Source organism: Nerophis ophidion, linkage group LG16, assembly GCF_033978795.1.
Source record: "Nerophis ophidion isolate RoL-2023_Sa linkage group LG16, RoL_Noph_v1.0, whole genome shotgun sequence".
In the NCBI taxonomy this organism is placed as follows: domain Eukaryota; kingdom Metazoa; phylum Chordata; class Actinopteri; order Syngnathiformes; family Syngnathidae; genus Nerophis; species Nerophis ophidion.
The window spans coordinates 14,069,138-14,096,405 of record NC_084626.1 but is presented as its reverse complement, the minus strand read 5'-3'; the positions used below and the strand labels follow the sequence as shown (position 1 = coordinate 14,096,405).

Genomic DNA, 27,268 nt, shown 5'->3' with positions numbered 1-27,268 from the left:
CGTATACTCGAATATGACAATATAGTAATTTTCTATATTGCACAGAGACAAACCCGCGATATATGGAGTATATCGATCTATCGCCTAGCCCTAGCATTCAATAAGTCGTTTAACCCCTTAAACAAGTAATTATTTAGCCTAAGCCACACTTAACCAGTGTTTAAGGTTTCCCCTCCTCGGGCAATTCTTTTACACGGGTTAGTCAGCCGTGTAATTCTTAAATCTCCGGCACTTTGCTTTGTATGGACTCATTGATCGTTTACAAAGTGAGTTCTGAGTGGAAATGACGCCAGAAAGACTTTGTTCACACAGGAAGTGACATCAGAAAGAACTCGCCACAGCCAGCTTCATAATAAAGCTCAGAGCTAACGACTGGAAATATGAAGGCGAGTCCAGACATGCCCATGTTTCTCTTTCCGTCTGTACAGACGCTTGTGGAAATCACACATTGGATACCTTAAGAGAAAGCGATTGCAACTATTTGGGATACAAAACTTCTCAGACGGCAAGAGAACTTTCCAATGTCCGGGTCAGCTTTGATGCTACTTGGTGAAAAACTTTTTCAATTTGTCGATGGAGAGTAGGGCTGAGCGATATATCGATATATGCGATATATCGCAGTTTTGACTCTGTGCGATATAGAAAATGACTATATTCTAATAATCGAGTATACTTTCTCACACAGTTGCTTTTAGCTGCGGACATTACACTACAGGCTCTTCCCACTCCTTCTTGTGTCTCCTTCTCACAGACAGCGAGCGCACATTCTTACATACGTCACATACTGTCACGTCATACGTCAAATACGTATACGCCCTCGCCCAGCAGAGCGGTAGCAGCGTGGCTAACGTTAGCTGTGATGCTAGCGGACTCGGAAGTGCTGATTCTCATCCCAATCGAGTGGTAATACGAGAGAAAGAAGGTGTGAATATGGTAACAAATAGTGGTGCAACGGAGCAACATTCATCCGTGATCCGTTCGGATCAATATCTTCGGTTCGGCACACACGTGATCCGCGGTCTGATTTATGAAAAAAAAAAAAAGTTGTTCGCACAGCGTGGTAATGGCGAGCGGAGTAACAGAGGAACTTGAACGCCCTGTGCCATTTAATCGGTGTTTTTATAGGTGCAGTCTCCATTGTGCAAAACGAGGGCTTTAAACACATGCTGAAACTGCGTCAGCCACATTACGACATCCCGTCGCGCACCAACTTCAGCGATAAGATTGTACCAGATTTTTATTAGCAAGAGAAGAAAAAAGTTGTGGACGAACTATCCCGAGTCATCTGTTGCGCTCACGACAGAAGGGTGGAGGTCCAGGGGAACTATGTGACGATAAGCGCTTATTTCATCACAGCAGAGTGGGAGATGAGAAGCCACGCCCCCTCTACGAGAGTCACCTTGCGCAGTTACTGACACAAGCAGTGGAGGAATGGAAGATAAAGCTATCCCAGTCACAACTGATAATGCCAAAGATCAAATAAATGCAGTGAATGAGGCAGGACTGGGACCACAGGTAGGGTGCTTTGCACATGTAGTGAATTTGTATCACATCTCAGTCAATAGGATAGAGCGCCTCCTTGGGAGGTTCAGGAAGGTTTCCTACTTCCACCCAAGCACAACAGCTGCTCATGTGCTTAAGACAAAGTAAGAAATCCTAGAGCTGCCTACCCATAAGCTCATACATGATGTCCCAACAAGGTGGAACTCCACTTTTGATATGTTGGAGCAGCAGGCAGCTATATCAGCTATATACTCTGCATTGACCCACAAGACACTGAAGACAAATGTCAAAGACTTCATCATCCTTTCTGAGATGATGTGAGAGTGGCAGAGGAGGTCCTCCAGGTGCTTAAACCCCTCAAAACTGTTACATCTCTGCTGAGCACTGAAACTTCACCATCTGTGTCAATGATCCTGCCTCTGAAAACAAGGATTCTACAATCCATGGCTCCAAGTGTGGAAGACAGCAGCATCACTCCAGATGTCAAGCTTTATTTCACTACCTATGTTTCAGGGAAGCTGTTGTGCATTCTCATGTTGCACTTTAAATTATTTTTTTTAAATTAATGGTCATTGGTCCAAGTTTAAAGAAAGGAGAAATCCCTTTTTATGTGGCACTGTTTTTTATTAATTATGTTAACTTGATTTTATATATTTTAATTTAATAATATAAAAGTGTTACAAAACAGCAAAACTTCTTTTTATTTGTCTCGTCTTTTTTTTTTTTTTTTTTTTTGCTGATCCGAAAAATTATCAGATCCGTGACTCTGATCCGAGAAACGATCCAAACCGTGAGTTTTTTGATCCGTTGCACCCCTAGTAACAAATGAAGAATTAATTCCCAAGAAAAACAGCACGGGGTCCATCGTCTGCCGGTGGTTCGGCTTCAAGCGGAAATATGTCGAATAGACAACTTTTAGTTTGTCAAGTGTAGGGCACAAGCTGTTACGCCGGTTCGGCATCGTAGTACCGGGTTCGATTCCCTCGAGGATGCATCAAGTGAACACAGCAAAGGTAAGATATACACTATTTAAATAACAAAAAGAGCTATATAACAAAAATGCTGGAGCTAGTAGAATAAAACAAACAAAGGACGCTAGCATAAAAGCTAGGATACACAACAATGAGAAATAAACTGGCACGTAGGCACATAAAACAGTAAAACAAAACTTTCTGCATGATAACTGGAATGAACAATGAATGGATAGCGTGAAAAGCTTAGCGAGAATATACATACTTGAGAGTATTGCAGGCGTAACTCGTTGCGTGAAAAGCAAATCATGAACCCAGGCTGAACAAACAAAAGAGGACGGCTTATAAAGTGACGGTGATTATCTGTAGCAGGTGTGCGGGGCCGTGAGCAGCAGGTGAACTGATGAGTAACCATGGTAAATGACTAATCAGGAAGTATGAGGGTAGAACGACGGAGTGAATAAAAATGCAACAAACCGTAATATGGGAAGATCGGAGTACGGATCTTAACAGTATCCCCCCCAAAAAAGACAGATCCCAGATGTCCCAAAATCATAAACACAAACTTGAACCCCCTCCCCAAAACCAGAAAGTCCACAAATGAAGGGAGGGTGGAGGGAGGCCACGGTGGAGGGTCGCCAGGTCACATGTCCCCGAATCCACCGAGGACAGGCAATGTGGCGGCGGCGGATGGAACGCCGCTGCCGAAAGTTTTGGCGGCCGACCTTGAAAAGGCCACATCAGTGGCCGCCTTGTAGAATGAGGTGCCCGGCGAGGCGGACGACCCGGGCACAGCCACATCCGTGGCCGACACATCAGCACCGAAGTCCTAGCAGGCTTGGAAGCAGCAGACGAGGGTGCGGGGACTGCAGCCCAAGCCGGCCCGAGTGCAGCAGGCGACGTCCTCGTCACCGTGAAGACAGTTGCGGTTTCTGCAGCTGAAGAAGGCGTCGTTGGCGTGGAAACCGCAGTCGTCGTGGGCGGCGTGGAAACTGCAGTCGTCGTGGGCGGCGTGGAAACTGCAGTCGTCGTGGGCGGCGTGGAAACCGCAGTCGTCGTGGGCGGCGTGACTGGTGTGAGCTCCAGCCCCTTCGTCGGCGCCGGTGTGGGCTCCAGCCCCTTCGTCGGCAGTGCATGGCGGCGTGGAGCTGGTACCGGTACCTGTCGAGGTGCTGGAACCGGCACTTGTCCAGGAGCTCTTTTGGGCTCCAGCCCTGTCGACACAGGTGTAGGCTCCAGCCCCGTTGTCGACGTTGGTGTGGGCTCCAGCCCCGTCGTCGACGTTGGTGCCGGAGTAGGCTCCAGCTCTGGAGCCGGTACTGGAGTAGGCTCCAGCTTTGGAGCTGGTACTGGAGTCGACTCCAGCTTTGGAGCTGTTGCTGGAGTGAGATCCAGGCTAAAGTCTGTAACTGGTATGAGAACCAGTTCTGGGTCGGAGGCTGGTGTGAGAACCAGGTGGGAGTCTAGTGCTGGCTTGAGAACCAGGCTAACATCAGTTTCTGGTGCGAGAACCAGACTAGAGTTCAAAACTGGTGTGACAACCAGGCCCGAAAAAGCTGCTGGTGTGTGAACCAGGCGAGAGTCGAATTCTGGCGTGAAAACCAGGTTAGTGTCATGTGCTGGAGGTGTTGACCTCGCGAGTCTGAACACCGGTGGAGGAGGTCTACTTGGTCGTTGGGATTTGACCGGGGGAAACACAGGTGGAGGAGGTCTACAAGGCCGTTGAGACTTGGCCGAGGGAAAAACAGGTAAAGGTGGTCTGCATGGTGGCTGTGGTTTAGAGGGTAGTATCTGTGCTACCTCCGTAGCACAGCTATAGGTAATAGCCCCTCCCTCCAGACGGGGATCCCAGACCCGTTCCCTATGGTCAGGGACTGACCTTAAGGGAGGGTGGTGGGAGGTTTGGAGGCGGGCAGACTCCTCCCCTTTAATTTGTCCAGAATTTCCTTTAGAAAAGGGAGGAAACACCTTGGACTTGGCCGGAGAATGAGGTTTTAAAGGAGGTGTAGGAGAAGCAGATGATTGTGAATTACCAGAATAATAAAAAGAAAAATTGTCCTGATAATTTTGTATTTTATCATAAATGTTATTGTTAGGAAGTTGTTGAGAGGTAGATTTACTGTCCACAATATAAAAATCTTCAGCAAAGATATCGACGACAGGGGGCGGTGTTGCGTCACCGGTGGGCGTTCCCCACATGTCATCACTACAGTCTGAGATGGTGTCATGGCGGCTGAAGGAATGATTGAAAAAAAAATCAAGCAGGATTACCGGTAGTGGAAGGTGAATCCTGAATGGAATGACAGTTGCTGTGTCCATGGGGAGGAATAAGTGGTGCTGGAACATTACTGCCGCGCGGGGGACCTCTCCACTGGACCCCCCGCCTCTTCGGGGCAGCGCGAACGGCTTCGGAGGAGACTTCAGGCCCACAGTCGAGTCTTTCCTGCTCCCAAGCCATGAGCTCCAAACACAACCCTAAGTCGAAGGGTTCCTTCTTCTGGTTCGACGCGAGGGAATTCTTTTTTGCTGGGTTCATACTGTTACGCCGGTTCGGCATCGTGGTACCGGGTTCGATTCCCTCGAGGATGCGTCAAGTGAACACTGCAAGGGTAAGATATACACACTTTATTTAAATAACAAAAAGAGCTATACAACAAAAATGCTGGAGCTAGTAGAATAAAACAAACAAAGGACGCTAGCGTAAAAGCTAGGATACACAACAATGAGAAATAAACTGGCACATAAAACAGTAAAACAAAACCTTCAGCATGAGAACTGGAATGAACAAGGAATGGCTAGCCTGAAAAGCTTAGCGAGAATATACATACTTGAGAGAATTGCAGGCGTAACTCGTTGCGTGAAAAGCAAATCATGAACCCAGGCTGAACAAACAAAAGAGGACGGCTTATAAAGTGACGGTGATTATCTGTAGCAGGTGTGCGGGGCCGTGAGCAGCAGGTGAACTGATGAGTAACCATGGTAAATGTCTAAACAGGAAGTATGAGGGTAGAACGACGGAGTGAATAAAAATGCAACAAACCATAATATGGGAAGATCGGAGTACGGATCTTAACACAAGCGTTGCTACCAAAAGTAGCATTACTGCTAATATGGAGCATCATTTGAAAAGTCACCTGCTAATAATTTTAATAAATACAGTTTTGGTAAATTGACTTGGTTGTGATTTCCTTCTCTGCATGAAAGTTTAAAATGATCATATATTAATGCAGAATGAAGAAGAATGTTTTAATAGAGACACATAGAATCATCATACTGCTGTGATTATATGTATCAAGTGTTCATTCAAGGCTAAGGCAAAATATCGTAATATATATCGTATATTGCGATATGGCCTAAAAATATTGCGATATTAAAAAAAAGGCCATATCGCCCAGCCCTAAAGGAGAGTCAACGAAAATGCGAGCTCCCGTGGATGTGATAAAAAAAGATAGCGTGTGCTTTGTATTACTTGGCCGTCGAGGAAAACGGCAAATGCATTTTGACTGGCAAGGCAGACTGTATCGGTTATTGTCCTCCTTGTATGTCGCAGACTCGACCTCTCGGTCCAGAGTATTTAAGTCACCAAAAACAAATTGACAATGAAGGTGAAGGCAAAAGAGTGAGGAGTGTCCTGAACATATATCTAGATCCCTAAATTAATGTTAAATGTTTTTTATATCATTGGCAACACTAAATTGGCCTTAGTGTGTGAATGTGAGTGTGAATGTTGTCTGTCTATCTGTGTTGGCCCTGCGATGAGGTCGCGAGTTGTCCAGGGTGTACCCCGCCTTCCGCCCGATTGTAGCTGAGATAGGCGCCAGCGACCCCCGCAACCCCGAAAGGGAATAAGCGGTAGAAAATGGATGGATGGATGGATGGATGTTTACGTGTGTAATAAAGATTTGATTAATGTATGATGGCTCAGGTGTGCTTCACTACAATAGAGCCCCACAGCACACTGGATTGCAGTTAATTAAAATACCACAAAACTGGATATTGTTCAGATAAGTTACAATTAAGAACTTGCTTTCAAAGCAACACTGGATATGAGTATGACGTGCGCATTTTCCGCGCATGCGTACTAGCTTGCGTTGCGCCGGCGGACGGGGGGACCTGGGGGTCTCAAACGGTGGCATTGTTGTGTGTCGGCACGGATAAGGTTAGGTGTGATTTACCCTGGATAACCTTATCCGGCTTAGTGTAAACGGGGCCTTAGACTAGACTTAGACATCCTTTTATTGTCATTCGAATTTGAATTTTACAGTACAGATAAGAACAAAATTCCGTTGCATTAGCTTGTTGTAGTGCAGGATAAAAGAGCAATAAGGTGTAGAAATAAATAAATAGATTACTGTACAGATAAATATTTTGCACTTTTGCATATGCATCCACATTTATGGATGTATGTTATATTGTCATTATATTCCAGCGAGTTAATCAGTTTTGGGGGGGAATTGAGGGGATTATTATGATGACTTAATGGTTGTGTGTTGATTCATTTTGAGTGCAAAGTAAATCTATACTGGCGACTCTAAACTATGTGAAGGTTTCATTTCTATCAGATTGTCTCTTTTGAGAAGATAACCTGTTAGAAATAGTGTTGCTAAAATGTCTACAGATTGTCTCTTTTGAGAAGATAAACCATTAGAAATAGTATTCCTAAAATGTCTAATCACTTTGGTGACATTCTGTGTACAGTCTTTCCCACAAGACTGCAATCTATTTGTGACAGTGGTTTGGATGGTTGCAGGGAAATGCGGAGATGTGGAATTTTCATAGTTAAGCTTGACACAGCTGCAAAAAGTGAGTTTAAACCGTAAAAGGCAAAACAAATGAATTTTGAAGTACAATGGAACTTTGTTCTGTCGTTTCTTTTTGTTGGTTTTTATAGCGTATTAAACAAGCCTGTGAGTAGGGATGGGTATCGTTGAGATTTTAACCAATACTTGTACCAAATCTGTACTGTAAAAAAAGTCCTGGTGCTTAAACAGTGCTTGAACTTTTATTTTAAAATGGAAGACATTCACATTTTTTTAAAAAGAAAAACAATTTTGTTTTATATTAATGGAATTTTGTGACATTCGAGTTGAACTAGTCATTTAAACACTTCAGTGATATAAATGAAATGGTAACTAAGTAATGCATTAAAAAGATTAAATAAAGTTATCATAAATATTGCAGCAGTGCAGCCAACATTGGTGCATATTAGGAAGCGCTGTGTTGTTGTAACTACTCGCTAACGATGTCACGAGGGCTGCTGTTAGCGTGTTAAGGTCGGTAATAAAGTTTAAAAAGTGTCAGAATCTGTGTGCTTTTGTTGAGATGCTGCATTATTTACAAGACGTTACTTGTACATTATCACCACCAAGTTGCTAGTTAACAGGTTGCTAAGTGTGCATTCATTTAGCACAGAAATGAGGCACTGATAGCTACTTTTTTTTTTCAATCTGGTTACTACTGTTTATGTTGACACTGGTGTCATTATTGAACTGGGATTCGGTGCCTATTCCTACCTGTCAGGGCTTTCAGCAGCACTTGCTGCTCGTTGAGGAGTCCAATACCTGCTTTAATATAAGAGTCACCAAAAGTCTCTTCACTAGATTTAAAAAAAATAAATAAATAAGGTTCTGATTACTCGCCAAATATAGCAACAAAGTTGCCTCGTTGGCAACACAAAGAAACCCTTTATAACACATTATATGTTCTACTAATGTACGAGTATAGAAAATCTGTCCACAGATTGAACTAGATTATTTAAATGTTTTTTGTTGATGTCTTGCAAGGCAAAGCTTCCTGAGCTGCAGCCTCGGCCTTCGCCTACTTCCCAGACTCCGATGGACAGCGAGGAGTTGATGTGGACGCCTGGCGTCAATGACTGCGACCTTCTCATGTACCTGAGAGCAGCCAGGTCAGTGACACTGATCTGCACATCGATTGATAGAAACTTTTGCAGTCTTAAGAGAGTCTGTCTTGATGTTTGTTAATAAAAAGTTTACAAGTCATTGATTTATTTTCAGTGATGGCAGGGCTGAAAGCTAGAGTATGTTGATTTTTTTTTGCCTTTGGGCTTTAATTCTGGTCCAGAAAGTGCCCCCGAGTACTGGTATTTTTTGGTACCGGTTCCTAATTGGGTAAATCCTGGAAGACTGGATTTACTGCACTCATGATACGGCTATTAGTTGTTTTTTATCCAGCTGACTGTCGTAATTATGACATGTTTTCACATTCAGTTCAAGTGCAGCTGCTACACACAAAAAAAGATGACAAAGATATATGATTATCAGCTGGGAACAATCACAAATAAGGAATCAACACCACACAAAAGTTTGTAACGACAAACTTTTGTTTGGATTACTGGATCGCTAGGATGCAAAATACACAGGCCTATAGTAATTAACTCAAAAAGAGAAAAATTAAAATAATCACCAGGTCTTTTTATTTATTATACATTTGATATATAATGTATACAGTCTGTGATCTGCTCATTAATGCCATACATAAATATTATTTAAGATTATTATTTATTAATGTGTTACTAATTTTACAATACAGACAAGCAGTAGAAAAAGGATGGATTGATGCATATACTGAGTGTAATTGTAATTACAGTGATGGATCTGTCTTATACAAGATGATGATACAACTGCATTGCACCTTGCACTGCAAACATGGTTTATTTGTTCAAGACTTAAAAAGTAGGTGTTGATAAAATACTTCCCTGCTGTGAGATGTTATATAATGTTGCTGCTGTACAACCGCTTGTGCTAATAGACTGCTAATTAAAAAAAACATGTTCACATCTTTATTTACACAAATTAAGTACCAATAAGCTCACCAATGAATAAGGAATATCGATATTGATATTGATAAAATCCTAACAATAGACATGCATACCCCTTACTATAAATGTAATTAATTTCTATCAAGTCCAAGCCCAGCTAGGTTCCGAGTGCCCAGTGTGAGTGCAGCCCTAGTTTAACAATTGATACTGTAGTGCCTCATAGCAAAGTACCGATACAAGTGTTTTTGAGATGTAACATTTTTTCCCATTGTGGGACATAAAAAGTGTTTTTTTTTTTCAGGTGAAATCAAATGTATCATATTACAGTAATCCCTCGTTTATTGCATCTAATTCATCATGGGACTGAATGTGGTAAAATACATTTCACAAAGTAGGATTCTTATCAGAAAAAATATGTTCATAGTTAGAGAATACAAACCTGTTAACAACCTTCCAATTATGTTTTTTTTAGCATTATTAGATCCCTCTTGGCACAAAATAACACCCATAAACAGTAGTCACCTTTACACTCGCTTAGTCCAATATAGTAGCCATCTGCGCATAATACTTGCCGGCAGCTGAAGGATCTTTCAAGCGTATTTCTCTGGCTGTTGTCGAGGCTTCCAACATGGCCACTATGTGAAAATACTTTGTCATTCCTTTAAGTTAACACTGGGCTTTACTGGACTTGATGTGCTGAAACCAAATGTTAGTCAACTTAATTGTCGTGGCGAAGATGCCATCGACATTATGCGTGTCGCTAGCATTAAGTGAAGTGAAGTGAAGTGAATTATATTTATATAGCGCTTTTCTCAAGTGACTCAAAGCGCTTTACATAGTGAAACCCAATATCTAAGTTACATTTAAACCAGTGTGGGTGGCACTGGGAGCAGGTGGGTAAAGTGTCTTGCCCAAGTAAACAACGGCAGTAACTAGGATGGCACAAGCGGGAATCGAACCTGCAACCCTCAAGTTGCTGGCACGGCCACTCTACCAACCGAGCTATGCCGTGGCACAAGTGTGTTGTTCCTGCTGTTGTCGTTTGTCATCGTTCACGTCAAAGGCTCACCAATATTATGAGGCAGGGGTCAAAGATGAAGTGCATTAACAGTTTGACTCTCCACTTAAAATGAAATACAGATATTAAAAGAATGGCTCCATTGGCATGGCAACACAAGCTCCCCTTAACCCTAGAACGGAAGTCCCGCTTGGTGATTGTCTATTGTAATTGCTGCAATATAGTAATGAAAAATAAGACAAACACTGTACTTTAATACATACAAGACACGCATAAAACTTTATTTAAGAGTGAATTTAGGCCAAAAAATAAATAAATAAACATGATAAAGTGAGGCCACAAAATTTTAAGCATAAAGTGCCAAGAGTACGTATCAAATTATATAGTCTGTAAAAGACAAGTCGTCTTATATTCGGAGTCTCGAGATGAATGTATGCAAACAAACTGATGGCGCCAAACAACTCCTCTGCAAGGGAGTCAGCGTTTAACTTCCAGTCACTCACACACACACACACACACACACACACACACACACACACACGCACACACACACACACACACACACACACACAAAAGACCGGCTGGGAAAATGTGATTGAAAGGTAAGCATGTACCCTGCCTTTCAGCCGGAATAGACTCCAGCTTATGTGTGACCCAGTTAGTAAAGACAAGTGGTATAGAAAATGGATGAAATAAAACCGTTCCATGAAAAAGAGGGTTCAACTTATTTCTTGGCCAATCTTGTGCAAAATAAATGCTCATAACGACTTCAAATAAAATGTAAAATAATCCAGAAAGTCATGCATATTGCAATAGTACCCTATGACTCTGTTGCCTTCCTGATTGAATGGGCTCATTATCTATTATTTTTAAGGGGAACTGCACTTTCTTTGGAATTTTGCCTATTGTTCTTGATTATTATGAAAACAATTATGAGGGATATATTTTTTTTAATGCATTCTAAATATGAAATAAATTCGATCAAAAGTGTGCTTAAAATGGAGCCAAAGGGAACCCTTCAATCCTGCCTACAGAGCCCCCCAAAAAACATTCAAACACCTCTATTAGGGTTTTATATACATGATGTAAGTATATGTGTAATGTAGTAACGGGCACCTTTATAATAACATTTAATATTTACGTATTTTGATCATTTTAAGCATACGCTGTGCATTAATTTCAAAAACGCATCACGTTTGCTTTTTTTATCACTGATTTCTGCTCACTGCAGACTTCTTGAGGGCCAACAAACATAATAAAACATCACTTACTGTATAAGGTCTGCTGTCCTTATGATGCAGACCGCTAGAATGTTCATATTCCCATTTAGTTGAAAAATGTTTCATAATCCTCTTAAATACTGTAAGTGTGGTGGGCAGGCGTGGGGGTAACAGGCACTTTTCATGTCGTCCTTGACAATTCCAGGTCCAAAATGGCTGTCAAAGTGTCCCAACTTGTTAGATCATATTCTCAGGCTTCTACTTTTTAGGTGAGAGGCATGATTTATGATCTACAATAAACTTACTGGGACCAGGGAAGCGAGGAAGCAGCAGACCACACGATGATGTAAACATATGCATACAAGCTTGTGATCATGGCACCGCTATAAATAGTTTGTCTGCGTTTGCGCTTATAACAACAATATCACTAATACTTGGTTAGTATTCAAGTCGCGAAATGTAAATTAAGTATTGTTGGCGCTTTTTGAATGGTTATTTATCAGATTTTATGGGCGGGATATTGGAGCTCCCATTGGCTCTGCTGTTAACAGATTTTTATTTACATTTATTTAAGACATTTGTGATTAAGAGCTATTTAAAGCAATTTTGATTGATTGAGCTGGGATAGGCTCCAGCACCCACGCAACCCCAAAAAGGACAACTGGTAGAAATTGGATGGATGATGATTGGCAATGTGTGTCAAATCGGCTTGTGTGAAGTCTTATTTTTGTTGTTGCTCCAGGAGCATGGCTGCTTTTGCTGGCATGTGCGATGGAGGATCCACAGAGGATGGGTGTTTGGCAGCCTCTCGGGATGATACCACCCTAAATGCTCTTAACATGGTATAGAGGTCATTTTATGTCCATTATCATCTGCAAAAATTTCAGCTGCACTGCAAGTTGATAGATTATTCTGTTTTCCCCTCCCAGTTGCATGCCAGTCATTATGATGCCGCGAAAGCTCTGCAGCGTCTGGTGAAGAAGCCACTACCCAAGCTTATTGAGAAATGCTGGTCTGAGGATGACGTGGTAGGTTCATTGCTGTTGCTCATGTTTGGGTGTTAATGGAGCGTCGCTTCAAATGCGCGTTGTTTTACAAAACAACAAATTGCAATGGAGAATTTACTTTGGATTATATAATTTAAATTAATTTTTTTTTTTTTTTAGAAACGCTTCATTAGAGGCCTGAGACAGTATGGAAAGAATTTTTTCCGGATTCGTAAAGACTTCCTGCAAAGCAAAAAGACCGTGAGCGAACACTTCTGCATCGTAAAATTTATGTGAAGCCGAAAAAAGGCAATTCAAAAGCAGTTTCTGTCCCAACAGGGAGAGCTGATCACGTTTTATTACCACTGGAAAAAAACTCCTGAGGCCGCCGGGACGCGAGCTTACCGACAACAACGTAGGCAGCCGTCGTCACGCAAAGTGAAGACTCGCTCTGCCGTAGCCCCCGTGAGTGCCCCGTCACAAAATTACTCAGGTGAGCTTGTCGTATGTGCCGCCGTCTCTAATGCGAAACTTGCGGACTTTGACTCATACGTCATCATTTTCCTCTGCAGTCGATGCAAGTTCAGCCAGTGAAGAGGACCTGGATAGTGAAGACAGTGAGCAGGAAGTGAAGAGCTGCAGCCACTGTGGTACAACACGTGCGTATGACTTGTCTTTGGAAGGAGCGCAGGGGTTGTTCATTATATTTACTATTTTCCCCTTTAATAAATAGGTTCCAAGGATTGGCACCAAGGAGGAAGATACAACCCATTACTATGCACAACCTGCCGCACGTACGAAAACAAACACGGCTGTCTGCCGGCAGCACCCAAGTCCTCAGGCGCAGCGTTCATATTTAAGCCTGTCAAGGAGGAAGAGGAGGGGAACAGTAAACACGGCATGAGGACACGGCGAAGCAGAGCACCTGTAAGAGTGACACTCCTACCTCGGTGGCCATTAGTTAACCTAACACACAGAGGTATGTGTTTTACCGCTCTGTTTTGCACATATAGCAGTTGTCATCATTAAGAAGTGGCCACAGAAGGCTCACGGGCTCCCCCCCCAGAGAGGATCAGCAGGCCAGCAGCCTCAACTCGCAGAGCGGCGCGAGAGGGTCCACGGCAGACAGTAGGAATGACTCCACCAAGAAGACCACCAAGGTAAACACACACAGATTTGTTTTCATTGTAAGGATCTTTTGTTGTAAAGCAGATTTACAACAAAGCTCCTTATGTTTAAACAGACATTTTACATGACGTATACATTGTAAATATATACTGTAGGGAGAAATTGTAGGTCTGACTCACTCAGATTGTAATGTATTAAGGTTAGCATTACATAACGCTCGCATTTGCCATTCTATTAGGGTTGGATTATTAGTTGAAGTTTGATTTTGAATTCGATTATGGCTTCTCACGATCATGAAATCTAATGATCAAAATAAAACAAATAATGGGCCGCGCAACGTGCTTGCAAAATCCTGAGCTTGTAAAGGTGAAATGAATGAGGAGCGAATTAATGACAACAGAGCACGTCCATTAGGAATTTGGGATATAACCATGGTTACTACTTTATATTTAAATGATGTGTCAATAATCACTAAACTCAACAAAAAAAGTAAAGTCAATTGATTTACGCATTCACATGACCGCGGATAGAGTCATATAATTGGCCAATAAAACGAAATCCTTCGTTAAACGCAGAATATCAGGGAAATTTACATAAATCAAAGTGCAATGCTGCCATTGTGAGGGGAATGGACATTGGTGTGGGAAATAACGTGTTCTGGACCCCTCGACACACTCAACCGCCACGTCATGAACTAAACAATGTGGAGATGGTCCCTTGAAACAGCGACTTAACCACAAAGTTAATTTCTAGTAAGAACAATCCATACACCTACAACACATGTAATCTGCTTGTGTTGTAGTGAACAATATCATTAAAGTAAAATCAATGTACTAACAGCAATTGCAACTTATTAGGCCCTCTCTTTTTTTTTACAGCCTCAAATGGTCTCTTTACTCATCAAGCTGAGAACAGCACAGCACAGCACACTTTCTCCCTTCACAATAATAGCGTAGTGCGCCACATCCAGTCTGACTGTGCTAACAAAATATAGGTTTCGAAAAAGTACTTTACACAAGTATAATGTACTTAAAGCACTTACTGATTAATAAACACAGTTATTATGTTTTGACTTAAAACACTGGTCCAAATTGTCTTAAGATATATTGCACCAATAAATGTGAACTTTTTTGCATTTAAATAACAATCATTTTAATAAATTTCATTTGACACAAAAGCACACACTCTATGCTGGTAAAATAAGTGTAAAAGGTAAAAAACTGAATTACAAACTAAATAAATAAAACAATTGAACTTAGTTTTTTATTGCTATTGTTAAAGTAAATGTAGTGTTACTACTATTATTATTATTTTACTTGTTGTGGTTTATTCATTACTAAATTATGTCAGTTTTTTAAAACCATATTTAAAGTTGAGTTTTGGTGGTAGAATAGCTACTCATGTTTTCTATTGTTTGAATAGTCATGTTATTAATCGTGATTACAATATCCATCAAAGTAATCGTGATTATTATTTTTGTCATGATCGTCCAGCCCCACATCCTATTGGTATGTGACATGAAAATTATCTTCATTCAAAAGGTTAATTTGAATCCGGGTTTGCCCCGCGTGCCTGATGCACACGGGTCAGTGAATTAAACCTCAAACATGTTGTCACTGGTCATTTAGACACACTGCAGAATACATGTAACATTTTTAATTCACTCACACATTTTGGCTAAACGAGCAAATGTCAGCTTGGCAAAGACTGTCATAAATATATATTCAACTTTTTACACCGGAAAAAAAGTTCCATAAAATATATCACAGGGAGTACTTGAGTATTATTATTATAAAGCCGTTTTTAAAAAATGAAATCCTTCAGAAAAGATGAAAAAAAATTTCAATTTCAGTGGTTTTTCGTAAGACGTTTTGGATGGCAAGGTACAAATGTGTTGTTCTTTGGTGTAGTGTTTTAAAAAATAACTATATTTCTGCAAATGTCACCTACAGTATATTTCACAAAAGTTAAAAAAAACTGCACTCATTTCTACAGGCTCTATTATGGGTAATTAGAGAAGTATCACAAAATTATAAATGTATGATAAAACATCCAACTGCTAACATTGACAGATTGCTTAATATTCTGTTTACTCTACAGAAAGTGAAAGAGGAGGCAGCCACACCAAAGACGATGAAACGGGTCAGGGAGAGTCCTCCTCAGCGGCCTGGCGAGCCTGAAAAAGTCAAACCAAAAAGGCCAAAGACACAGGTGAGCAATGGGCAACAAAAACAGGTGTGTTATCCTGAACTCGTAGCTGCTGGAGCTGTGTCACAGTGTCACTAAATGATCTTGCACTGCCCCCAGGATCCGCAGGACTCCCGCTCTGAGATGGAAGCCGAGGTGGAGGAGGAGAGCTCCTCGGAAAGCCGGAGCGCTCAGGACGACGGCAGCAGTGACACCAAAGACATCGATCAGGACAACCGCAGCTCCTCCCCCAGCATTCCCAGCCCCCAGCAAGGCAACGAGAGCGACTCCGACTCGTCTGCCCAACCGAGCGCCGTCCCTTTGGAGCCTTCTGCTCAGCCGGCCGCGCAGGTTGACCAAACACCCGTGCAGGCGCCACCTGCACAAGGCGCTGCTGCTGTTATTCCACCGGAAAGCACCCACCCTGCTGGTCCTGCTCAAAGCCCATCCCCTCCGTCTCCAGAGCCATGTCAGGCACTACCTGGGGAGTCTGCCAATTTAGGCGCAGGCAGCCGCCGAGCGCCCAGCCCTCATTCTCTCTCTGGTGCACCACCTCTTCCATCAGCAGTGGATTCTCCTCTTTCGTCTGCCTTTCAGGTGCCACCGGCTGTCATCTCCTCACAGCCACCAACCACCCAGCGACCCCCGCCATTTTTTAGGGAGTCACAGCCCCAAATCAAGCCCCCACCCACCACCCCGATTCCACCTTCCCACAAACAGATACCAAACCAGTCCGCTCCACCCTTCCCCCAGATGCCCTCCAACCTTCCCCCTCCACCTGCTCTCAAGCCCCTCAACTCTCTGCCCAACCAGCATCCTCCAGGTGCACCCCCTCCCCCGCTCCAGCTAATGCCACAGCCTCTGCCTGTGCAGCCGCTTTCTGGCCAGCTTCCGGTCATTTCACAGGTGCAGGCTGGTAAGAGTGTGAGCACCCCTCATCCATGCGGCGCGGCCTCGCAGCCCCTCGCTTCCACCGTGTCGTCCTCCGCCTGCCCTGTACCGAGCCTGCAGCCTTCGTCCTTCACGTCTGTTCCGCTGAGATCGTCGTCGAGTGCCACAGTGGTTGCGTCACAAGTTCAGATTAAAGAGGAGCCGCTCGATGAGTTGGAGGAAGCTGTGAGCCCGCAGTCTCCGCCTCGCAGTCCTTCACCAGAGCCCACCGTCATCAACATGGCGAGCCACGCCAGCCAGTCGGCACGGTGCGTATCTATAACTGGATCAAAACTCATATCTCAATATATTTTGGCTGAATCCTGATAGACAATATATTTTGTGATTTTTTTTTTTTTCATTCCCGGAAAGTGAATTTAGCCAAAGTCAAACCCAAATATGCATGTGAAATACTTAACATGAATACATTTATGGAAATGTTTAAGTTTCATGCATAAACAGATTCACATAAAAATATTAAGCCTTGAATAGAATAGTTAAGTGTAATCTTCAATCTTATTTTAGACAAACCATTAGCTATGCTCAAACCCTCAGCTAATAACAAAAATACAAAAAATTTCTATAAATGTTCTCATTCATCCAGGTCATTGTAATTTCAGATAAGAGGCAAAACGTATTCAAAGACAGACCAAACAGTCCACTTGCGATAGATTAAATGCCCTGAGAAAAACACAAGATAACAAAATATAAAATAAAGTCAGCGGACTGCGTGTTGCCCCGAAGGTTGCCAAGACTCGAGTCAAACAGACCTGATTGCTGGCAAAAGTACTGCGGGGTATTCTGTTTTCAGTTTGAGGAAAATCCCGGGGAAAACGGGACCAGGAAGACGTCGGGAAAGAAAGACAAAATACTTAATTTCCAGGTAAAATGGGGAAGGTTGACAGCTAAGCTTCACACACTCCTACTGGAGTTTGTGTCAAGTGAGCAATGTATTATAAACCAGTATACTTCGTAAAAACGGCATACCGCCCAGCCCTAACAGCACCTAAAATGTAGCCAAACCAAGAAACACATCTGGTTGTAAGTCGGGGCCCATTAAATTCTGCTGAACGATAGATTGTCCCACAATTTACTGCTGATAAATAACAATATTATCAGAAATAGTTTGAGACCAAAGTAAGCACTAAGGTAATCCGAATGCACAATAACGATCATGCTCGTAACACTTTCTAAGGCAAAACATTTTTATTTCTCACTAGTATATTTTACTTTTGTAATTTAAAGGTAAAACATGTAATTATCCTAAATAAGTAAATAAACAATAAACAATGAAAATAAAATGCATTCTCTAAATGCAAAAAATAAATATTGAACATCTTGAAGAGCAGTTTTTCCCCACTTGGAAAAACTGGTTGGAGTGGTTTGTTTTGTTCTCTTTCATTTTTGTTGTTGTTTCTGCACTTTCCAACAAATTCAACTTAAGTATGTTGAACTTGTTCATCCGTGTTGGTGGGCTCATCTTTCTCATTCAGTTTTAAGCCATTGCCAAAGTATTCACTCACATTTATTGTTAAATTAATTGATTTACTGATTATCTGCCCAAGCCTACATGGTGGTATGCATTATTTGAATGTAAAATGTATAGCTCTTGATGTAAGCTTTTTACTAGCAAAGCATGTATCCTCTCAATGCATCATCAAGTACACCTGCACAATCTAATGATACCTAACAGTTGAATACAATTAGAATAGGGGTTCTTAACCTTTTTGACCTCAGGACCCAACTTTTCCACTACAGAGGGTCCCAGGACCCACTCAAATATAAGCACTTAATTATAGTAACCTTACTTTTGATTTGAATCATATTCAATGAATATTGTACCTACTTACAGTTTTTGAACATTGTCAAATGACATTAAACCATGTGTTAATCACTAATATTTATTTACCACATTAACCTTAGTCTTAGGTCAGGCTGATTTTAAAAAATTTTGAAAGGGACAAACGGTAGAAAATGGATGGATGGATGGAGGGAGGGATGGATGGAAAACGTACTAACCAAATATACTGCATAAGAAGAGACCTACAAATAACTGACAAAAAAACATTTACTTACAAATATTTAGCTAAAATAAATAAACTAAATGAATGCAGCTGAGATATGCTCCAGCACCCCCCTGAAAGCCCGAAAGGGACAAAGCAGGAGAAAATGGATGGATTGAATATGTTTCTTAACTTAACTGTAAATAAAATGAAAGTGCAAATGAGAATATAGCTTCACCACGTTAGCCATATTTTTTGCGCTTAAAAAAACTTCATTATGACATTAGCTTTAGACTTGTCTGTTTGAGCTTGTCATTACTTCCACAAGTGGTGGAAAAGTCTATTACTGAGTACCGCTACGGCACATACAACAGCTGAGAAACGTATGTTTTGGCGGCCTTTAGAGGGCACTTGTGACCCAACACTGGGCCCCTGCCCAATGGTGAGGAAACATTGCATTAGAAGAATTTATTTATTTATTTAGGGCCTTTAGTAGTGAAGTGAAGTGAATTATATCTATATAGCGCTTTTCTCTAGTGACTCAAAATGCTTTACATAGTGAAACCCAATATCTAAGTTACACTTTTAAACCAGTGTGGGTGGCACTGGGAGCTGGTGGGTAGAGTGTCTGACCCAAGGACACAACGGCAGTGGTTAGGATGGCAGAATCGGGGATTGAACCTGCAACCCTCAAGTTGCTGGCACCGCTGCTCTACCAACCGAGCTATGCCAGTGTCACTGTTCACATAAATTACTTTTATGCAGCTAGCATGGAATTAATTGCTCGTAAATTGCAAGGGGACTGTCTATCTAATTGTCCTGTGAATTATACATGCCAAAAGGAGCAAAAAAATTCCATTAAGACACAGTTTTCTTGAACATCAGGAAAGCCTAATATAAACACAAGCCTCCCATTTATTTCAGGTTCATTAAGCATCTGGATCGCGGCTACAACTCCTGTGCTCGGACTGATCTGTTCTTCACGCCGCTCTCCTCCTCAAAGCTGGCCAAGAAAAGGGAGGAGGCCATAGAGAAATCTCGGAGAGAGGCCGAACTTTGCGCTCGGCAAGAGCGTGAACGGGAGAAGGATCGAGAGCGAGAGGCAGACAGAAACGCAGTAAGTGAAACAGTCTTTCGTAAAGGCCTCTGATTATTAGTATTTTTCACAATAGTGTGTTGAATGCGTGTTAGCTTTGATGGTAGAATTTTAACCGTATAAAAGCTCTATTGTGTCCTTTATCCATTTTGTTTACAGAGAGCCTCCAGTTCCTCCCACGACAGCCGCATGAGTGAGGCTCAGATGGCAGCTCACGGATGCCCCGTGTTTGAGCAGCCACCCACCACCGTTGCAGCTGTGCCCCCCTACATCGGCCCCGACACTCCAGCCCTGCGCACGCTGAGTGAATACGCCCGACCGCATGTCATGTCGCCCACCAACCGCAACCACCCGTTTTATGTGTCCTTGAGTCCCGGGGACCCCCTGTTGGCCTACCACATGCCCGGGCTGTACAGCGCAGAGCCCAGCTTAAGAGAGCGGGAGCTGAGGAACCTCCGCGAGAGAGAGCTTCGCGAGAGGATGAAGCCTGGCTTTGAGGTCAAGCCTCCTGACATGGAAACCTTACACCCGTCCGCCAACCCCATGGAGCACTTCGCCAGGCACGGGGCCCTGGCTTTGCCCCACATACCCGGACCTCACCATCACTTTGCGTCCTTTCACCCCGGGCTCAACCATCTGGAGCGAGAGAGGATGATGTTGGCCGGGGCTCAGCTGCGTCCGGAACTGAGCTACGCCGAGCGCCTAACTGCGGAGAGGCTCCACGCAGAGAGGATGGCCTCTGTGGCCCAGGACCCCGCCAGCAGGCTGCAGATGCTCAATGTGACGCCACATCATCACCAACACTCGCACATCCACTCTCACCTCCACCTCCACCAACAAGACCCCCTTAGTCAGGGTGAGGTTATTCATTTTTGAGAAGTCTGGAATCAGATGGTCTTATTTCCTTTCTTCCCACAGGTTCAAGTCCTCATCCTCTGGTGGACCCATTGGCACCTGGACCGCGTCTGGCCCGTTTCCCTTTTCCTGGAGGCCCCATCCCAAACCCTTTGCTCGCTGATCTTCCTCATGACCACGAGATACTGCGTCACCCTTTGTTTGGTATGTTATGGGCATTTAATTTACATAGTCACACTATATCAGTTGTACTGTGATTTTTTCCTTGTATTAATTTCCCTGACTTTGTGGATTGTTTTAAGTTGCCATGATTAGTTCTATTGTGCAAGATGTGCCATCATTAATTACTTGCAAGAAAACTGCCGCAATATAGAGAGGAAGTAGTTAAAGGGCAGTGTTGGTCATACCAATACTGATACTGATTTTTAAAATTATTGAATTATTTAATTTTTTTGTAATGATTATAATCAGACAAAAACACAGGATGGGGGTGTAACAATATCAATTGCATATTTTGTATTATTGGGTCTGATTTAAATTATTTGGTTTTTGCATAAAATATCGATCTAACCACTGTAATATTGACCATATACTAATATTAAACTTGGTATCGTTAGGGATGTAACAAAATCATATCAGCAATGCCGTGACGCGTGACTGTATCAAACAAAACTTGGGGAGTGTAGTTTTTTTCTGACACGTTTGCTTTGGCAGGTCTGAAAATAAACTGCATCTCCCAGAATCCCCTGCACAGTGCGGGACCACAATGTGGAGGGTGTGGAAAGAAGAGAAAGCAGCAAGTGAAATATGTCTCTTTTTTTAATAGATAAGAGGTTTTTTTTGAAACCCTAATAACTGTTTGAGTTATGTTGCTAACAGACAAACAAACCCTGGTGAAAACATATTCTCTATGACGAAGCCAAAATGGACTGGGTCAAAGCGCGCCGTGCCGAGGCTAATCACCTGCTGCACATCGAAGCCACTGTACTTGATAAGTTACCGTCACCCGGAAAATATGAAGCCAGCCAAGCTAAAAGTCAATTTGTGAAGTATTTATATTATTAAAAGTTAGAAAGTAACTTAACTTTTGTGAGAAACTGTAATCTCCAAACTGATAGAAAAAAGTGTCCGCTGTCGAGAACACTGCTTCTCAGAAAGCGACACACTGAATGTTCCTGCACCATTCTTGGCACTTAAAATATGTGTTTGTAGTCATAAATATGATTAAAACATTTTAGCTTAATGATTTTGTTCAATTATAGTAAATGTGTTTTATCCTAAACATTCTTGTCACTTTATTTTAGACACTTTGGTGTTTTTAATTCTTTTTTTGGGGGGGGGGGACATACCGCAATAATATTGTATGGTGGCCTTAATACCTTGATGATAACATTCCGTGAGATTTTGATATAGTTACATCCCTAATTGTAACAATCGATATTTGTATCTCAAATGTGTCATCAACATGCATTATCACAGTATGACGATAGTATCAAAAGCTCTAATGTCAGCAGAGTTTATATCACTTGATATTTTTGTATCGCGCAAACTTAGCACATTAATTAAAAGACACGTCTTTATCACGCACACCATCGTAGTGGCGTTTGAGCGAGCATGGGATTTCACGTTTTGATTATTTTGAGCCTTTTTGTTTGTAATAAAGCAAATTAGTGTAATAAATAATTGTATATCTCATTAATTTCTACAATAGGCAGAGGGCAAAACAAAAACGACCTGCTGACCGAAAATGCCCCTCGCGCCGTACTTTGTACAGCACAGCATTACAGTCATCCTATGAATAGGCTACATTGCGCGTGTACGTGTGCATAAAATTGTGGCGTGCCAAACTTGAGCCCACATAAGGGATGTAACGGTATCAAAATCTCACGGGTCGATAATATCACAGCATTACGGCAATGGTATAATATTATTGTGCTATATGTAAAAACAATAAAGACTCAAAAATGCCATAATGTGTAAAATGAAGTGGCAGAAATGTTTAGGATAATCACACTTATCGTAATTGAACAACCATAATGCTAAAATGTTCTAATCATATTTATTACTGCAAACATGTGTTTTTATTGGCAGAAATGTTTAGGATAATCACACTTATCGTAATTGAACAAACATAATGCTAAAATGTTCTAATTTTATTTATTACTACAAACGTGTGTTTTTATTTGCAAATAATTGTGCAGGAACATCCACTGTTTCAAGAAAAAATAAAAAAAACTTACGGTTGACTCTCTTTAAAGTGACAATGTAAACCATCCAGTGTAAAATAATAATGTTCACTTAAGTGTCTTTCAATTTTTACTTTCTGACAAGCAGTGACTTCCACAGTGAACATGTTTATATCAGTCTGGAAAATGCTGTTTCTAAAGTTAACAAAAAATTTAACTTTTGATGTAAATACCTCAAAAACTGATGTTTGGCTTTGCTGGCATCAAATATATTTTCTGGGTGACATTTTATTAGTTGGCAATTTGTCCAGGGTGTATATTGCCTGCCACCTGAGCACAGCTGGACAGACACTCTACATAGAGCAGGGGTGTCAAACTCAAATACAGAGTGGGCCAAAATTTAAAACCGAACAAAGCCGCGGGCCGAGGTTGAACAAATTAACCTTTTAATATGGACCCAAACAAGTTTTGCATTGAATATTGAACAAGCAAGGCTTACATAACTTTATAGTGACATGCAAAATCGAGCTTCAAATAATAATAATAATTAAAAAATATCAATGGCATATCAAATAAAATTTAAATAAAAATGGAATGCCTCTTTTCGGCGGTGGGGTTGAGGTGGGCGGGGTTTGGTGATAGCGGGGGTGTATATTGTAGCGTCCCAGAAGAGTTAGTGCTGCAAGGCGTTCTGGGTATTGGTTCTGTTGTGTTTATGTTGTGTTACGGTGCGGATGTTCTCCCGAAATGTGTCATTCTTGTTTGGTTTGGGTTCACAGTGTGGCGCATATTTGTAACAGTGTTAAAGTTATTTATACGGCCACCCTCAGTGTGACCTGTATGGCTGTTGACCAAGTATGCTTTGCATTCATTTGTGTGTGTGTATAAGCCGCATATATTATGTGACTGGGCCGGCACGCTGTTTCTATAGAGGAAAAGTGGACGTGGAGACAGGTTGTAGAGAACGCCAAAGGCAGTGCCTTTAAAGCCCACCCCAAATATTGTTGTCCGGGATGAAATTCGGGAGGGGCACTGAACTTTGGGAGTCTCCCGGGAAAATCGAGAGGGTTGGCAAGTAAGAGTGTTAGTGGTGAATGCGGTGTTACAGCGGCGGGCCAGCTCTAATGTTAATTTGATATTGCCTCAAGGGTGAAATTACACGGCGGGCCAAAATTGGCCCGCGGGCCAGAATTTGACACCCATGACATAGAGAGAGACAAGTGGTGTTAAATGGAAGGATGGATTCGCTGCAAAGTAACCGGCTTGCTGTGTTGCCTTAGTAATGCTCAAGACGAAAGCGATGCGCTTTGCTTTGTAAAATGAAAACTTTCTTACCTCTGCTAAAGAGGTTATGTTTTCACCAGGGTTTGTTTGTCTGTGTGTTAGCAACATAACTCAAAAAGTTCTGAACAGATTTTGATGAAATGTCCAAAAACAGTAATTATTCTCACGTACAAACCCCAAAAAAGTTAAGTTGGCACGTTGTGTAAATGGTAAATAAAAACAGAATACAATGATTTGCAAATCCTTTTCAACCTATATTCAATTGAATAGAGTGCAAAGACAAGATACTTAACATTCCTACTGGAAAAATTTACTTTTTTTAAATATTAGCTCAGTTGGCGTTAAATGCCTGCAACATGTTTAAAAAACTGGCAGAAGTGAAAAAAAAATACTGAGAAAGATGAAGAATGCTCATCAAACACTTATTTTGAGGTGAACAAGCTAATTGGGAACAGGTGGGTGCCATGATTGGGTATAAAAGCAGCTTCCATTAAGTGCTCAGTCATTCACAAACAAGGATGGGGCGAGCGTCACCACTTTGTGAACAAATGCGTGAGAAAATTGTCAAACAGTTTAAGAAAAATATTTCTCAACGAGCTATTGCAAGGAATTTAGGGATTTCACCAACTAAGGTCTGTAATATCATCAAAAGGTTCAGAGAATCTGGAGAAATCGCTGCACATAAGCGGCAGGGCACGTGTCCTTGGATCCCTCAGGCGGTAATGCATCAAAAACGGACATCAGTGTGTAACGGATATCACTACATGGGCTCAGGAACACTTCAGAAAACCACTGTCAGTAACTACAGTGCGTTGCTCAATCTGTAAGTGCAAGTTAAAATTGTACTATGCAAAGTGAAAGCTATTTATCAACAACACCCAGAAACGCTGACGACTTCACTGGGCCCAAGCTCATCATAGGCTGATTCAAAGTGGAAAAGTGTTCTATGGTCTGAAACTGTGGATGTCTTGTCCTCCAAAGGAAAGAGGAAAAGAACCATCCGGATTGTTCTAGGCGCAAAGTTCAAAAGCCAGCATCTGTGATGGTATGGGGGTGTATTAGTGCCCAAGGCATGGGTAACTTACACATCTGTGAAGGCACCATTAATGCTGAAAGGTACAAACAGGTTTTGGGGCAACATGTTGCCATCCAAGTAATGTTAGCACATATTGGCTTGAGATGCACTGTACGATTGGCCGAGTGTGAGCGAAAGAGATAAACATTTCTGAGTCCTTTCTGATCTGATGTACATTTTGTAAACTGCAATATTAATAGAGCCTCTGCTGGGTGCAGCTAGCGGTGCCCTCCATTTTGCCTCAATTGTACCAGTTCCATACCATCTGTATAATTTTAACAATTGTTTATCACAGACCATTGTTACCTTGGAGAAGCGCAAAATACAACAAATTATTTTTGCTGGTCGTAGGTGCTGCGTACCCTCGGGAGCTGCAGGGTCCGATCCCTCAGATGTCAGCCGCACACCAGCTGCAGGCCATGCACGCTCAGTCTGCAGAGCTGCAGAGAATGGCCATGGAGCAGCAGTGGCTGCATGGGCATCACCTGCATGGAGGCCCACTGCCCAGTCAGGAAGATTACTACAGGTGAGGGTTTAGATTATGAGGTTTGCATCCTGAGAATCCAGTAAATAATGTTTTTATTTTGTCTCTAACAGCCGTCTGAAAAAAGAAGGCGACAAGCCGTCGTGAGAACCTGTACTTCACAGCGAGTGAAGTACTCTTCATCTTTGTTTTGATATATTTTACAACATATTTGTGCATTCCTCCTTCAGCACTTAATAGGACTGCTTAAGTCTGGCCAAGATGTTCACTTTCTACTTTTATGACCAATCTCACGCATCTGTGTGAGATTTCAAAGTAATGGACTTTAACCTACTTGCTGTTTAACAGTTTCATATTAACTTTGCTAAAATGCAACTCTTATAATCCGGAAGCAGACTTTGGCAAGACCTTAAATATATATGATTGTGTATAAATGATTTTCTTGTACAGAATGACTTTTAAACCGCTGTTTGAATTAGTGTTAACGACCTCGCATGACTCAAACTAGAGTAGCAAGTGGCATCACGTCGTGTTTAGACTTTAAAAAGAATAGTAGAGGTTGGCTTTACTCTCTAACTCTGCTAAATATTTGTGTAAATCCTAAACTTTTATATATCAAGATATCTTTTCACAGTATGAACTAAGCTTTATTCACTCCCTTTTGAGCCTGTAAATATTACATGTTGACCATATTCTATATGAATGAGTACTCTTAGCAGTAGATGTAATCCTTGGTTAAACAGGATACCTTATATTGTACCACTATATCATGATATAATATGGTAATTATTCATTAGATCGTCATCTGTCCCCACAGGAAGATTTTGTGGTTTGATACAGAAGAAGAATATTGGAGACAAACTGAATATTTTAATTTGATATTGTGAAAAAAACAACTCACTGCCTTGAAATTTGATATTTATGTGACCTCATATAAAATGTATCCATTGCATATTTATTTCAATAAATATATCGCAGTGACACCTTGCTTTCCTTGCACCAAGTTATTTTGCGTGTATACTAGTTGTGTCAACTTTTGCCTTAAAGTTCATTTATCTTTTTAATGATCTTCAATCTATAATGTTTCTGTTTATGAGCACCAGACGTATCACATCCGTCACTTTTGAGCAAAAAAGTTCAGAACACTTTATTTTGAAGTTGCTTAATGATGTCATGAAGGAATATATATTTCATATATATATATATATATATATATATATATATATATCATTACACAGTACAGGCCAAAAGATTGGATACACCTCATTTCAATACATTTTCTTTATTTTAATGACTATTGTAGATTAAATTATGACACCTGTGAAGTAAAAACCCTTTCAGGTGACTACCTCTTGAAGCCCATCGAGAGAATGCTAAGAGTGTGCAACAGAGTAATCAGAGCAAAGGGTGGCTATTTTGAAGAAACTAGAATATAAAACATGTTTTCAGTTATTTCACCTTGTGTTAAGTACGTAACTCCACATGTGTTTATTCATAGTTTTGAGGCCTTCAGTGACAATCTACAATGTAAATAGTCATGAAAATAAAGATAACACATTGA

At 41.6% G+C, this 27,268-nt stretch overlaps 1 protein-coding gene across 6 annotated transcripts in view; it reads left to right on the top strand.

The window, feature by feature from the left end:
- The window catches only part of rereb (arginine-glutamic acid dipeptide (RE) repeats b), a 31,500-nt gene extending 4,805 nt beyond the window's left edge, over nucleotides 1–26,695 (top strand). The window contains exons 3-17 of one of the 6 annotated variants that reach the window (XM_061874356.1): nucleotides 8,258–8,382; nucleotides 12,236–12,335; nucleotides 12,423–12,521; nucleotides 12,660–12,740; nucleotides 12,819–12,972; nucleotides 13,052–13,138; nucleotides 13,213–13,406; nucleotides 13,496–13,639; nucleotides 15,708–15,842; nucleotides 15,915–16,993; nucleotides 19,652–19,844; nucleotides 19,950–20,679; nucleotides 20,742–20,882; nucleotides 25,575–25,749; nucleotides 25,821–26,695. In XM_061874356.1, the coding sequence (XP_061730340.1) occupies nucleotides 8,258–8,382; nucleotides 12,236–12,335; nucleotides 12,423–12,521; nucleotides 12,660–12,740; nucleotides 12,819–12,972; nucleotides 13,052–13,138; nucleotides 13,213–13,406; nucleotides 13,496–13,639; nucleotides 15,708–15,842; nucleotides 15,915–16,993; nucleotides 19,652–19,844; nucleotides 19,950–20,679; nucleotides 20,742–20,882; nucleotides 25,575–25,749; nucleotides 25,821–25,854 (3,471 nt within the window). In that variant the 3' untranslated portion in view covers nucleotides 25,855–26,695. Of the gene's footprint in view, nucleotides 1–8,257; nucleotides 8,383–12,235; nucleotides 12,336–12,422; nucleotides 12,522–12,659; nucleotides 12,741–12,818; nucleotides 12,973–13,051; nucleotides 13,139–13,212; nucleotides 13,407–13,492; nucleotides 13,640–15,707; nucleotides 15,843–15,914; nucleotides 16,994–19,651; nucleotides 19,845–19,949; nucleotides 20,680–20,741; nucleotides 20,883–25,574; nucleotides 25,750–25,820 lie in introns of all 6 variants that reach the window. The other 5 variants (XM_061874355.1, XM_061874357.1, XM_061874360.1 and 2 more) reach the window with 5 other exon arrangements.
- The last annotated feature ends 573 nt before the right edge of the window (nucleotides 26,696–27,268 follow it).